The sequence below is a fragment of the Chlamydomonas reinhardtii genome, chromosome 2 (assembly GCF_000002595.2).
Source record: "Chlamydomonas reinhardtii strain CC-503 cw92 mt+ chromosome 2, whole genome shotgun sequence".
In the NCBI taxonomy this organism is placed as follows: Eukaryota; Viridiplantae; Chlorophyta; class Chlorophyceae; order Chlamydomonadales; family Chlamydomonadaceae; genus Chlamydomonas; species Chlamydomonas reinhardtii.
Window position 1 is genome coordinate 3,861,471 of NC_057005.1, and position 13,888 is coordinate 3,875,358.

The 13,888-nt window shown below is 69.9% G+C and overlaps 1 protein-coding gene across 1 annotated transcript; it reads right to left on the minus strand.

Moving 5' to 3' along the window:
* Positions 1–424: 424 nt before the first annotated feature.
* CHLRE_02g095950v5 (uncharacterized protein) lies at positions 425–12,693 on the minus strand. The gene is made up of 6 exons (XM_043059630.1): positions 8,530–12,693; positions 6,202–8,327; positions 5,877–5,919; positions 5,549–5,614; positions 5,274–5,392; positions 425–4,865 (listed from the first exon to the last, which is right to left on the minus strand). Exons 1-6 carry the CDS (start codon positions 12,523–12,525, stop codon positions 1,358–1,360), a joined length of 9,858 nt encoding a protein of 3,285 aa, XP_042927264.1. The 5' UTR covers positions 12,526–12,693; the 3' UTR covers positions 425–1,357.
* Positions 12,694–13,888: the final 1,195 nt, after the last annotated feature.

The following is a 13,888-nucleotide window of genomic DNA, read 5'->3' on the forward strand; positions in this document are numbered from 1 at the left end:
CACACGTCCACGATGCCACCATGGGTAGCGCATTGTCCAGAACGGACAAGAGGGTTGGGTGGCGTAGGAATTGGTGCCCCCTGCCCACTGTAGCACCGAGCGCCGCCACTCCCGCCAGACATCGTCCTGTGTCCGATGCACACTCCGGCTCGCGCTCCCTGCCTGTGACTCCGCCTCCCTGCATAGCTGCTTATATACAAGAATGCAAGCTGTGGCGCACTGCAAAAGTGCAAACCCCTGGCTTTATCCGCTTTCCTTCGACGCTCGACAACTCTTATGGCCAGGGGTGCATCTGCTGCAGCCACGCAGCAGATTGAAGAAAAGCGGCGACAGCCATCCCCCCTCCATCGCCAGCCCCAACACTGATATGGGCGATGAAGGGAACCATCCGAGCTGCCATAGGTAAACCATTAAGTACCCGACCTGTGGTTTACCCTTACAAGCGCGTCCTGCACAATTAGCTGTGGGGAAGACGGGCGGAGCACACACGCACAGATGCATCCGGGCGCACCATTCGGCTCTGTGAGAGCCCCTCTCGGGGCGCCTACTCTCTAGGCTACAGGCCCCCCTCCAGCCTTCCTACCGGAGCGTACCCCCACGCCGTGGCTCCACAACCGACCCCGCCTGCCGGCACGCCTGCAGCTTCTTCCAGCTTCCCCCAGCTTCCCCTTGCCTTTCCCCTCCCATCGTTGGGCCGTGGCCGCTGAGGCCTCTCATGGGGCATGGTGGTCTCCCCCCCCCTTGCGACCGCGCGCCAGTGCGGCACCCGTGGCCGCGCATCCCCCCAGCCACCATCCGCCCGACACCCACACACCACTACCACTACGCCAGCACCCATCTGCGTACCGTAGCATCAACCGCTCCAGTTAATCAACCAGTTCTGGCAACAATATGTATTTCAGTCCAGCGATCCTCATCCTCCTGTGCCTACGGCACAGCCATGCGGCTCGGCGAGCCGGCATCCGCTCCGCATCAGTACGGTATCCACGACCCTGCCGCCACATCCCCCTCGGCCCCCTCATCCCAACCCCACGCAAGGCCGCCTGTGTGGTTTCTCACCCGGCGCGCAGCAGCCCAGCAATATATGTATCTGTATTTACGTCGATCGGTAAAGGGTTGAGAACACCTTAGCAGCCTTTAGCAACTGGCTTCCCTGTCCTAGTGGCTAGTGGTTTGTGGCACGGCGCCACCCATCCGATTCACACTTCCCGCTGCCCACGCCTCACGCCATTGCAGATGTGGCACGCACGCGTGCTGCCGCGGAGCTTACGCGCCTCGCCTGAAACCAGAGCTGTCCACCGCCGCTGCCTACAACACCATGCAACGCCCTCTCTTGCGGCGCGCGGGCCCCCGCCCATCACTCCAGCGCGCTGCGGTGCGGCGCGCCCTTGCGCTTGTGGTGGTGCGGGTGCAGCTGCATCAGCAGCAGCTGCTGGTGGGGAGAGGGAGGCCCGCTGCCACCACCACCTCCACCACCACCACCACCACCACCACCACCACCTGCACCACCACCTCCACCTGCACCAGGCGGTGTGTGCGGTCCCTGGCCCTGGCCCAGGCCCGGGCTGTAGCCGCCTGCACCGCCAGCCGTGTCGCCGCTATCCATGTGACTGAGGCCGCTGTGGGCGTGGCTGTAGCTACCGCGGGAGGTGCGGCTACCGCCGCCGCCATTGCCGCCGCCGCCGCCATTGCCGCGGCCCGGGCTGCGGGCGGGGCTGCGACCGGGGCTGAGCGCGGGGCTGCGGCCGGGGCTCCGCGGCGGCAGCTGGAGGGGCGGGAGCCCCGCTGGCGGCGGCGTGGCGGCGGCGCTGCGGTGCGCGGGCTGGGGCTGCAGCAGCTCTGGGTGCGGCGGCGGCAATAGCGGCAATGGGACCTGCAGCAGCGGCTGCGACCGCGCAGGTGACGGTACCAGTGATGGCGGAGCTCCGCCCGAGACGCCGGCCTGCTGCTGCTGCTGCTGGGGCGCCGCCTCCGCTGCGGGCCCCGTTGCCGCTGCCGCGGTGTCGGCGGCCGCCAGCTGCGCGCCGTCTGCTGCCTCGCTGGCCGCCGGCGTCGCCATCATGCCGGCCAGGTGCGGCCGCATCAGCGCGCCCCAGCCCGTGCTGAAGTCCGCCTCCAGACCGGGTAGCGGCGGCAGGCCGCGGCTGCCGGTGGCGCCGCCGCCACCGCCGCCGCCGCCCCCTGGGCCCATGCCGGCGGCCCAGCTGCCAACGCTGCCGCTGCTCAGGCTGCCGTGCCGAAGTACTCGACCGCCGCCGGCGCCGGTTGCACTGCGAGGTGAGGCGTAGGGGGACGGCGCCTGCCCCGGCGGTGGCGCCGCCGCCGCCGCCGCCGTCAGCGGCGGCAACGCCGCCATCACAATGAGGCCGTCTTGTGACGGCGCCGCTGCGTCGGCATCCATGGCATCAGCATCGGCGGCATTGCCCTGACTGGCAGTGGGCGTGGCAGTGGCGGTGAGGGACGTATGCGCGCCATCTGCATCCTCCTCCGTCGGCGCGCTGCCAGACTCCTCCCGCCAGCCAGAGTCGCCGCCCGCAGCGCCACCGCCGCCGCCTAGGTTGACGCTCTCCTGCCGCCCGGAGTCAAGCAGCGCCGCTACCGCTCCCGTTATGCCGCCGTCGCCGCCGCCACCGGTGTAGCTAGACGCGGGCGGTACCGCCGCAAGAGGAGAGGGCGGCGGCGTTCCCTCGACTGGCGTCAACGGCTGGCCCGGTTCGGCATGGCGGGCCGTCAGCGTTGCCGCCGCCGACTTGACGGCAGGGTCGTCAGCAACTGGTAGCGCGCTAACACCGCCTGGGGCAGATGCGGGTGCGGGGCCGAAGTGCGCGTGGCGCAGGGCTGTGGCCGGCGACGGTGGCGACGGCGGCAGCGGCAGGGGAGCCAGCTCAGGAGGGACCTGTCGCTGCTGCTGCTGCTGCTGCTGCGGGCTGGAGCGTTTCAGCAGCGCAGGCCGCAGCTGCGGCGGCGGCCCGCCTCGCGCAATGCCGTGATGCCGCCGCCGCGGGCCCTCCACCCCGTCACTGCCGTAGCCGCCCACGCCGCCGCTGCTGCTCAGCGCAGCCGCCGCCGCGGCGGCGGCGGCCGCCGTCGCTGCTGCTGCTGTGCTTGTCGCAGCCGCCGCCGTCGCGGTGTCGGGTGGCGTGCCGGCGGCGGCGCCGCCAGACGCGGTGGTTGGTGGTGAAGCGGACAGCGACGTCGCGCGCCGGTCTTCCTCTGTGTGGCCCACAAGCATGTGCGCCGGCGGGACCGCTTCCCCCTCACCCTCGCGCTCGCCCTCTCCCTCGGGCCCAACCTCGGGCCCAACCTCCTCCCCGCCCACGGCCGCTCCTGTCGCTCCAGAGGCGGCTGCCAGCTGCGCACGCGCCGCCAGGCCCGTCGCCGCGGCGCCCTGCTCGTCTGGCTGCCCGACAATGTCGCCGCCGCCGCCGAGGCTGTCGCCGTCACCGCCTCCTTGCTCCCAGCCGCGGCCTGCAAGGCTGTCTGCGCCTGTGCTCAGGGCCGGTGTGGCGGCCGCGGCCGCGGCCATCATGCCCGCGCCGCCGCCGCCGCCGTGGCTGTCGCCGGTGGTCGACATGGTCTTGGCGCCGACAACGCCGCCGCCACTGCCACCGCTGGTGCGGACATCTTCTCCAAAAACGCCCGCCGCCGTACCGCCACCCGTTGTTCCGTATGGGGTCACGTGGACTGGCTGCGCCGCTGGCTGCGACGGCGACCTCTTCGGCGACGGCGGCGGCGTGCCGCGAAGCGGCGACGGCATGTGCGGGCGCAGCAGCGGCGGCGGCTGCGGAGATGGGGCTTGGAAGAGCTGTGGCACCTCGTTACCTTGGCCGCCGGATAGGTGAGAGCGAGGTGAGTGTGCCGGCGAGCGCGCTGGAACTACGTGTAATAGGCCTGGCCGCGGCGGCGGCGGGGGATGCGTGTCTGGCAGTAGGTGCAGGCTTTGCTCGGAGCGCGGCGGCGGCGGCGTGGGCGTGCGCAGGGCCGCAGCAGCTGCAATATCGTCACCGCTGCCGCTGACACCGCCGCTGCTGCCTGCCGCCGCCGCCGCCACCTGTTGCTGCAGCCGCAGGTGCTGCAGCTGTAGCAGCTGCTGTTGCTGCTGCCGCGAGGCACGAGGTCCGGGGGAGCGGATGGGAGTCAGTTGCATGACCCCGGCCCCAGCCCCATGCGCCGTCGCTGCTTCTTCAGGTCCCACAACCAGCGGCTGCTGCGGGTGCAGCGGCGGCGGCAAGGCAGCCGGCGCCACTGGCGGCACCCGCCGCCGCTTGGCTGCCGGCGACTGCCCGCCCCGGTCGCCGCCGGTGCGGCCGCCACTACCGCTCGCACGGCCTAGCGCCCGCTCCTCCTGCTCCAGCACGACCGCCTGCTCCCCAACGCCACCGCCACCGCCGCCACCGCCGCCCGCTGCCGCCCCTCCCACCTCCCTAGCCTTTGACATCACCGCTGCGCCCGCCGCCGCCGCTGCCCCCGCTGCGCCCGCCCCGCCCACCCAGTCCTCATAGGTGAACGGCCCCCGCGGCGCACCGCCGCGGGCGTGTGCGGGCGTCGGCCGGCCTGACAGGGGAACCACTGGAAGCGCCGCCGCACTCGCCGCCGCACCCGCTGCCGCGCCCCCGCCAGCTGCAGGCGACCGCGCCCCCGCCAGAGCCGCCGTCGGCGAGAAGCCTAGGAGCGCTGCAGTTGATGGCGCTGGCAGCGGCGCGCTGGTAGCGGCGGCGGCGCCAGCAGGGCCTGCGCCGGCTGCGCCGCCGGCACCGGCCGCGTCGCCGGCGGCGCCGCGTGCGGCGATGTGGGCCCGCACGGCGGCGGCGGCGGGGCAGGCGGCGTCCTTGAACACGTGGTCTGGGTCGCGCTCCATCTTGCACCTGTGGGGTGGGGCGGCGGCGGCGGCGGCGGCGGCCGGGTCAGCACCCGGGTAGCGTGGCATGCGCCGACCTGAACCGGCGACACAAATACCAACAGGGCCCGGAGGCGTGGCCTGGAGGTGCGGCCGGGCTCACGCCACCAGCGATACCGCTCTGGGACCCATGCATCCCGCTGCCAGCTCTGGGACCCATGCATCACGCTGCCAGCCTAATCCACCCCAAGGAGCGCATGGCTCACACCCACCACAAGCACCCGCTTACGCTAACCCCCGTTCTCACGTCAAACCGCAGTCCCACCGCCCTACCGGCATTTGCCCTCCTCGCACTTCTCGCGCTCCTTGCGCTCCTTGCGCCCCACCCCCACCCCTATTTAGCTAATCATGAATGTAGTAAGTTTGTAACCCCCACCTGAGGCTGCAGTAGTCGGCGCCTGCGTCCATGAGCTGCCGCCCGTCCACCACACACTTGCTGGGCATGGCTGCGCCCTTGGGCGCCCGCGCCTGAGGCCGAGGCCGCAGGAACACCACCTGCGCAGCCACAGGCAACGCAGCGGGGTTCGGGAGGCGCCGACACGTGTATGTTTGCAGCAGCCGCAGTAAGCAACAAAACCCCAAAGAAACGTAAGAGAGAACTCATATTCCAGAATGTATAATGCGTGATGCGCCGCAGCGCCCAGCACTTACCCGGGCGTGGTTGATGGTGTACAGCTGCACCCCCTCCAGGTCCAGCAGCTCGTCCACGTCAGCCAGCTGTGCAGGAGGTTTTATGTCGTGCGTATGTGTGAGAATGAGAGAATGTGTGTGTGTGTGTGTGTGTGTGTGTGTGTACACGTTGCAGGCAGCAGGCAGAAGGTGAGGTGAGCGAGCAAACCCGGTACCACACCGTTTTGAAATCCCCAACACGCGCGCACGCACACACACAGGTACACCCTCACACGCACACACACACACCTGCACAGACACACACGACAGCTCCCTCTCCCTGCACCCCCTCTGCCCCATCCCGCCGCACCTGCACGACCTCGTGGTAGGTGCTGCGCCGCACCTGCAGCAGCCTGCGTCGGGCGGGGTAGGCAAGGCAGGTGCGGTGAGAGACAGGTAGGCGGCGCGGGGGAGGGGCCGGGCCGGGCAGGTCATGTCGGCCGGCGCCGAGCAACGCCACGCCACTTAGCAGCTAGCAGACTGCTAGCCTGCGGCTAGTCCTCGGTGACCTCCGTGGGGGTATGCGCGCAATCACATGCATACACACGCACACACATGCACGCACGCACACACACAAGCAATTTGTCTTTCTATCCAACACACGCACGTGCACACACACAACCTTGTGAACGCACCTGTGCCCCGCCGCCATCCGGCCTGGGCGGCAGTAGCTGCACACGCCGGGGGTGTACGGGTCCGTCACGTCCAGGTACGTCATCAGCGCGTCGCGGCTGCCGGGGTGTGCCGGGTTGCAGCCGGGGTTGGGGCAGGGCTGGAAGAAGCGCGGGTCGGTCGTCAGCACCACCAGCCACTGGGGGTGGAAGCCGTCGCCGTCCACGGCGCCGTCGCCGTCGTCGGCGCTGATGGCGCCGCTGGCGGCGGCGGCGCCGCCACCGGAGGTACCGCCGGGAGCGTTGGTTGCGCGGCCGCCGCCTCCGGCGGCGCGGGGCGGCGGCGTGCGCTGTGCCGTGATGCTGGTGCCGCCGCCAGCGCCGCCGCCGCCGCCGACGCCATCACGGGCCAGGTCAGGATTGCCGTGTTCGCGAGGCTGGCGGCGGCGCCGGGCGGCGGCAGGACTCCGAGGAGGAGCAGCGGCGGCGGCGGCGGCGGCGGCGGCGGCAGCCGGGCCTGTGCCCAGCAGGCTACTGCCGCCCGGCCCCGCAGATGTAGCGGCAGCACCGGCCGGCTGCTGCGGCGCCGACCTGCGCTGCCGCTTGCGCGCCGGCGGCGACGCCGTGCCGCCGCCCGCCGCGTCGCTTGCGCCCGCACCGCCGCCGGCGCCTGCTGCTGCTGGCGCGGGTGCTGCTGGTGGAACTGCTGCTGCCGAGTGGCCCGGGGGCGGCTGTTTCTGGCGCCGCACCTGCAGTGGCGGCAGCGGCCACGCCGATGGAGTCGCGGGCAGCAGCCCCGTGGGGCCTGCGGCATGTCCGGGTTGCGGCTGCGGCTGTGGCTGTGGCTGCTGCGCGGGGCTTGGCAGCACCGACCACGGACGCGGCGGCGGGGGCGCGGGTAAGGTGAGTTGCGGCTGCTGCTGCGGCGACGGCTCCAACTTGGTTTCCGCGGCGAACCCTCCTAGCTCAGCATCTGCTGCACCGAGCGCACCCGGCTGCGCCACGCCGGCGCCGGCCGCCGCCGCCGCGACGTTCGTCGCGGCGCTGCCAACGAGCGACGCAGCATGAGAGGCCACATCGCGCCCGACTGCGTCGTAGCCTGCCGTCTGCCAGCTGGCCTTCCACAGCTGCTGCCGCTGCAGCTCCTCACCAGCAGCCGCTGCGCTGCCTTCTGCTCCAGGCCCACTGCTGCCGGTCGCTTGGGCAGGCAGCGGCGCCGCCGCCGGCGTCAGGCCTGCTGATAATGCCGCCGGTACACCGCCCAGCACCCCCTGCTGCTCGCGTCTGTTCTCAGCGCCGGCCGCCGCCGCCGCCGCCTGGCCCAGCTCGGCATTGGCTTGTGGCGGCTGCAGCAGCACCGGATGCTGGTGGTTGTGGTGGCGCTGCGGCGTCGGCAGTAGCAGCGGCTGTAGCAGGCTGCCCGCCCCCTCCAGCTGCATGCTGATGGGCGACAGCGGCGGCGAGGGCGGGCGCAGCCCAGCCCGCGGCAGTAGCAGCGACGGCTGCGGCGCCACCTCTGCTACTGCCGGGGCCTCTGTCTCTTGCCTTTGCTGCTGCTGCTGCTGCCGCTGCAGCACGGCCGCAGTCGGGACGGCGCCGTCCGCCGCCGCGGCCGCCGCCGCCGCGTCGGTCCAGCTCTGAACCGCCGGCGTGGCGGCGCGGGTGTGGGCGTAAGCTGCCGCCGCTGCTGCCGCAGCCGCGCCCTCGATGCTGCTACTGCCGCTCCTCTCTGCCACCGCGAGCGCAATGCGCGGCACCGCTAGGCGCTGCAGCTGCGCTCCCGCATCGGTGCCACCGCCATCTGCTGGCGACGGCACATCGCCCGCTCCCACACCAACCCCAGCCCCGCCGCTGCCGCTGCCGCCACGGGGCCCGCTCGCGCCCTCATTGCCCCCGCCAGCAGGCGCCGCCACGAGCCCCACCGCCGCCCCCGTGCCCGCTGAACCCCGGGGGGCGGTTCCCGCCGCCGCCGCGCCCAAGGTGGCGACAGTCGTCTCCAGCGACTCAGTCCGGCCCATGTCCAGCTGCGGCTGTAGCTGCGGCTGTAGCTGCTGCTGCTGCAACGAAGGCGGCGGCGGTGTGTGCTGCGGGTGCATGAGCGCGTGCACCTCCTCCGCCGTCATGCGTGTGTCGCCGCCGTCGTCCAAAACCTGATCATTTGTTGTGGGGAGGTGTGGTTGGGATGTGTTGTGGGGAGGTGTGTTGAGGATGTGTGAGAGTGAACGAGAGCGCAAACATACCACGCACAGCAGTGCCCAGACGATGGGCGACTGCTGAAACGAACGAACTTGCTGTACACGCACTCTCTACGAATACAGCTAGAATACGGACTGCGCACTGCTGTGCACGCACCTGCATGAGGAAGGACATGGCTGCCTGGGCCGTGCTGGCGGGCCGCGGAGGACTGCCGCCGGGGCCACCCAGCAGAACCGACGGCGGCGGCGTCGCTTCCGCCGTGCCGTCACCGCCGCCGCCGACACGCGGCTCCTGCTGGTGCTGGTGCAAGTATGAGCCGGCATCGCCCCCATTCGGATGCAACGCCGGCGCAAACGCCGACAGCACCTGCTGCGGCTGTTGCTGTTGCGGCTGCTGCTGCTGCTGGAACACATGTTGATGCTGCCCGTACTCGTACGGACCCACCGCCACCTGTGCTACAGCCGCCGCTGCCAGGGGCGCGAGGTAGCCCGCTCCAGACCCTGCAGCGAAGCTGCCGGCGTCTGCGCCGCCGGCGCCGCCGCTGCCACCAACACCGCCGCTGCCACCAACGCCGCCACCGCCATCCGGGTGCTGACTCAGCACGTAGCCGCCGCCCGCCAAACTCACCCTCCGGCCAACCGTTCCAATGAACATGCCCCCGTCACCGCCGCCGGCCCCACCGCCGCCGCCGCCGCCACCTCCTACGCTCGACGGCTGTAGCAGCGCCTGCCCAGTGCTGTAGTCTGAGCTGATCAGCACTGGCGGCGCGGACGGCGCCGGCTGTAGCAGCGCCTGCGCCTGCTGCTCGGGCGGCAGTAGCGCGGCCCGCCGCGGCTCCGCCGCCGGCAGCGGTACGGATGCGGCGTGTATGGGCAGTTGCTGCTGCATGCCGTACAGCATAAGGTGAGCGGTGTGTTGGTCGTACATGCCTGCTGGCGGCGCCTGCTGCAGCTGTTGCTGATTGTACGGCGGCGGGTTGTAGTGGTTAGCTTCTGCCGGCGGCAGCAGAGGGGGTGGAGGTTGGGGTTGCGCAGCCGCCATCGATACTTGCTGCTGCTGCTGCTGCTGCGGCGGCGGCGGCATGGCCATTGGCACGTACCCACTGAACTGCTGCGGCATGGGGTGAGTGGCGGCGGCGGTGCCAGTAGTGGGAGCGGCGGCGGCAGCGTTGACGTCACCGAGGCTGCCGGCGCTGGGAAACTGCGGCGGCAGCACGCCACTGCCACCATAGGACACGAAAATTTGCTGCTGCGACGGCTGCTGCTGTGGATACGCCTGCGTGAATTGCTGCTGCATCAGCTGCTGTTGGTGCTGGTGCCCTTGCTCCTCTAAACCGCCGGCATGTGCAACAATCACGGTGCCTGATGCGCCCACACCAGCAGCAACCCCTGCAACGGGAGCAGCGCCATTGCCTCCGCCATCACTGCCGCCGCCGCCGCCACCGTGGGCTGCCTGCCAACGGGCCATCGGCGGCGGCGACTGCAGCGCAAAGGGCGACGCCCGCCTCGCCACCAGCGTCGGTGTCCCCGTGTCAATACCCTCCTCCCCCTCCCCCTCCTGCTGCGGCTGCTGATCCCCTCCTGCACTGCTGCCGCTGCCGCCACCGGCATCCAGCCGCCGGCCCGTTGCCTTCAGTGGCGGCAGGTGCGGCGGCTGGAAGGGCTGCAGGCTGAGGGACGGCAGCTGCGGAATCTGCGGCGGCGGCGGCGGCGGCATCGACACGCCGGAGGTGTCTTGCGCAGCAGGCTCGACTGCCGTCGGTGGCTGCAGGTAGGAGTAAGGCTGCTGCTGCATGTCCTGCAGTTGCAGCATGTCCTGCTGTTGCTGCAGCTGCTGCTGTTGCTGGTGGTTCATGTTGCTGTAGAAGTAGTCGACAGCCGCCGCGGCCGCAGCGCTCGCCGCCGCGGCAACAGCCTGCTGCGCCTGCTGCTGCTGTTGGTGTTGCATCTGCATCTGCGCCGCCTGAGCCTGCTGCATCTGCATCTGCACCTGGGCTTGTTGCACCTGCATCTGCTGCTGTTGCTGCATTTGCGCCTGTTGCTGCTGCTCCTGCTGCTGCTGCTGTTGCTGCATTTTCGCCTGTTGCTGCGACGAATGCTGGGGCAGCAGCAGGTAGCCGCTCAGGCTGATGGAGCGCTCCACGCCAAACCCACCCGCCGCGGCCGCCGCCGACGGCTGTAGCTGCTGTAGCTGTGACTGTGGCTGCAGCTGCTGCGGATGACCCAGGGACGAGAGCGGCGGAGGTAGCTGATGGAACGAGCCTGGCGGCGGCGGCGTGAGGCCTGAGGGCGGGAAGATCGAGGGCATGGGCAGCGGCGGCGACGCCGCATCACCACGTGCAGCTGGCGGCGGCGGCGCCATCGCCGCCAACATGCGCACGTGCTGCTCGTGCAGCAGCTGTTGCTGTTGCTGCTGCTGTGGCGGCATTAGCTGCTGGGAGTCAGGCGGCGCCAGTGCTGGCGGCGGCAAATAGCCCCCGGCTCCTGCTCCTGCGGAGGCGTCTGCGGAGGCTGCTGCGGAGGCGGCTGCCGCTGGCGTCTGCGGATACACCAGCAGTGATGAGGCGCCGCCGGCCGCCAGGTGCGGCTGCGGGTGGAAAATCTGGTGCTGTTGCTGCTGGCCCTGCTGTTGTTGGTATTGCTGTTGCTGGCATTGCTGTTGCTGCTGATGAGCGTTGTGTTGCAACTGTTGCTGTTGCTGGTTCTGCAAGTCTCCAGCCGACGGGAAGCAGGGCATTTGCTGAGCAGACCTGATGCCACCGTGAAAGCTGCCGCCGCCAGGGCCCGCCGGCGGCAGCGCTGATGCCGCCGCCGCCCCGGCACCGCTGCCCCAGTGCTGCAGCGTCAGATGCTGCTGCATCTCCATCGGGTTATTAGGCTGCTCCAAGCCGCCCAGGGGCGCCTCTGCCTGCGCCGGCGTTGGGCCGCCGCCGCCGCCCCCTGCGGTGCCCAGTGCGTAAAGCGGCACAAAGGGCGACAGCAGCATGTGCGGCGGTGAGCCCGACATGGCCACCACCTGCTGTTGTTGCTCTTGCTGCTCTTGCTGCTGCTGTTGCAGGAACTGTTGCTGCATGTGCTCGTGCTGTTGCAACATCTGCTGTTGTTGCAATTGCAATTGGTGTTGCTGCAACTGGTGCTGCTGCAACATCTGCTGTTGCTGCATGTGGTGCTGCTGCAGCAACTGTTCCTGTTGCTGCTGCTCGTGTGACGGGGGCGCCGGCGGCAAGCCCTGCACAGACGGCGCCGGGAAGGGCGGCGGTGGGAAGGCGTACCCGTGCAGCGGCTGCGGCAGGGCTGAAGCCGCGGCGAGCCCCACAGCAGCGGCAGCGGCAGCGGCGGCGGCGGCTCCGGCGCCGGCACCACTCGCGCCGCCGCTGCCATCCGGGCCTACTGAGTCTGTATCACCGCGCATGGTCCCGCCGCCGCCGACCCACATCGCGCATCCGTCGCCACCGTTGGCGGCGGCGCCACCTGCGGTTGCTGCTGCCCCGCCGGCGTCCAATACGGCCGGCGCCGAGGTACCGGCGGGCTGCTGCTGATGTTGCGGCGGGTAGAGCAGCAGCTGCTGCTGCAGGTGCTGCGGCGTCGGAGGCTGCTGCTGCGGCTGTGGCGGAGGAAGGTGCTGCGGCGGAAGCTCCTGCGGCGGCGGAAGGTGTGTGTGTGGCTGTACCTGCGGGTGGTGCCACACTGCTGCTGCAGGGTGCTGCTCCTGCGGCTGCTGCCCCCACGCCACGTCAGCACTGCTGCCCCCCGGCTGCCTTGCCTCCGCCGCCTCAGCAGCGGCACCACCAGCGCCAACAGGCATCGAATGCCCGGCTTCCGGCATGATCTGCGGCGGCTGAGGAGCGCCAAACGCGAAGGCAGCCGCTTCCGGCGCGCCCGACTCGGCGGCGGGGCCCCCGCCGGCAGCGGCGACAGGGAGGGGTTTCCAAAATGCCACGGGCGCCGCGGAGGGTGCGAGCTCTGCCGGCTCATGCCGGCCGCCCGAAGCCGAGGCACCGTCGTGGCTTGCCTCGAACTGCTGCATCGCGCTCGGCCGTGGGAATTCCTGCGCATAGCCTTGCTGGCTTTGCGGCTGCATCAGCGCGGCCGCGAGCGGGCCCGCAGCGCCTTCCGGCGAGCCCACTGCCTCGTAACGTGGCTGCTGTTCCATCCGCGCAAAGTCGCATTGCTTTTACGCATGGGGGCGATGCATGACCGCGCCATGCGTTTCCATGGCTGCGCGCGGGAGCGATAGAAGGGGTCTTGAGTGGATGTGTAAGGGCGCTGCGAGGAACAGCACTCGAGGCAATCAAGGTAGGAGGCTTAAAGCCTACACGATGTTCGATTGATGTATGTGTTGAGGGCTTGCACATGCTTAGAGGCTCGCGCGGCAGCGGATCCGCAGGCGCCTAGATGCATCCGGCGGGCGCGGGCGAAACGGGCCGGGGGGTGACGATCGAGCCGCCCGCGTCGGCTTGAGGCCGCGCGATTGCAGCAGGCGGCTGCAGCAGCAGCGCTGGCTGGCCGGCTCTTACTTGGCATCGCATACAATTGTAGCCGCCGGAAGGTAAAGCGCGTTCGTACCCTCCCCAGTCCGAGTCCCGTGGGTCGCGGTCGACGCCGGACTTCCGTCCTTACCGGCCACGGTTGTCACAAATCCCCCGTTCCCCCTCGCCCCCCCTCCCCTCTAAGTTCTCATGGGATATGTTCAAACACGCCTCTTCCCGGCGGATGATTCCTTGGCCTACGGTATGTGATGAGAACTGCTTGCTAGTGTGAATGCGAATGTGATGACCGCGGGCAATGCATCCTCCCCGCTTTGCATCACACATCGCGACGCCGTCACTCACCTCTGTACGCTGGGTGCAGCTGGGCCGCAGGCTGCCTCGGGAGCAGTGCGGCGCGCAAGCCGCTGTTGCCCGTCGCGGGCGGCGCATGTGAGCCCTCGCGTGTCGTCGCGCACTGCACAGGCACTGCTGAGCCATGCGGCAAGGAGTGCTGTGCATAGCGCGAGGCACGGCGGTCAGTAGGCTGGCCACCGGGTAGGAGTGGCCACAGCTGCCCCTACCCGCCGCAAGAAGCTGGTCCTCAGAACCAGTGCCCGCTGGACAGGACGACTTGCAGTGGTGCCATGAGCCGTGTCGTGTGGCGGGCGGGGGTTCGGGCGCGGAACAGGCTTAGACGTGCCAAGGCCAGGCCGGCGTAAGCGATGTAAGCGGCAGCCCCTCCTTGACAGACGGGGCGAGCAGAAGGGCGACAGGGGGAATAACCCGCTCTAGCCACTTGAACGCGGCCTCGAGGCCTGAGCCGGCTGGTGGTTGGACCCCCACGGGAGCGTACCAGACCCTCGCGTGGGCAGGTCACGGGTGGCTTGCATACAGTAGCTCCTCACTGTATGGTGATTGCGTCAAGCACCCAATACGGACGACGTTTTTAAACGCGGGGGATTCCTTTCGCACACTTTGTCTCAGGGCGTCAAGACGATACAGAGCTATCTGTAAACAATAAAATCCCGACTATGAAGTAATATTTTA

Coding starts and splice junctions, on each gene's coding strand:
- CHLRE_02g095950v5 (XM_043059630.1), bottom strand. CDS start 12,525: ATGGAACAGCAGCCACGTTACGAGGCAGTGGGCTCGCCGGAAGGCGCT. Junction 8,328..8,529: donor CCATGTCCTTCCTCATGCAG/GTGCGTGCACAG, acceptor ACAAATGATCAG/GTTTTGGACGACGGCGGCGA. Junction 4,866..5,273: donor GCCGACTACTGCAGCCTCAG/GTGGGGGTTACA, acceptor CCCACCCCACAG/GTGCAAGATGGAGCGCGACC.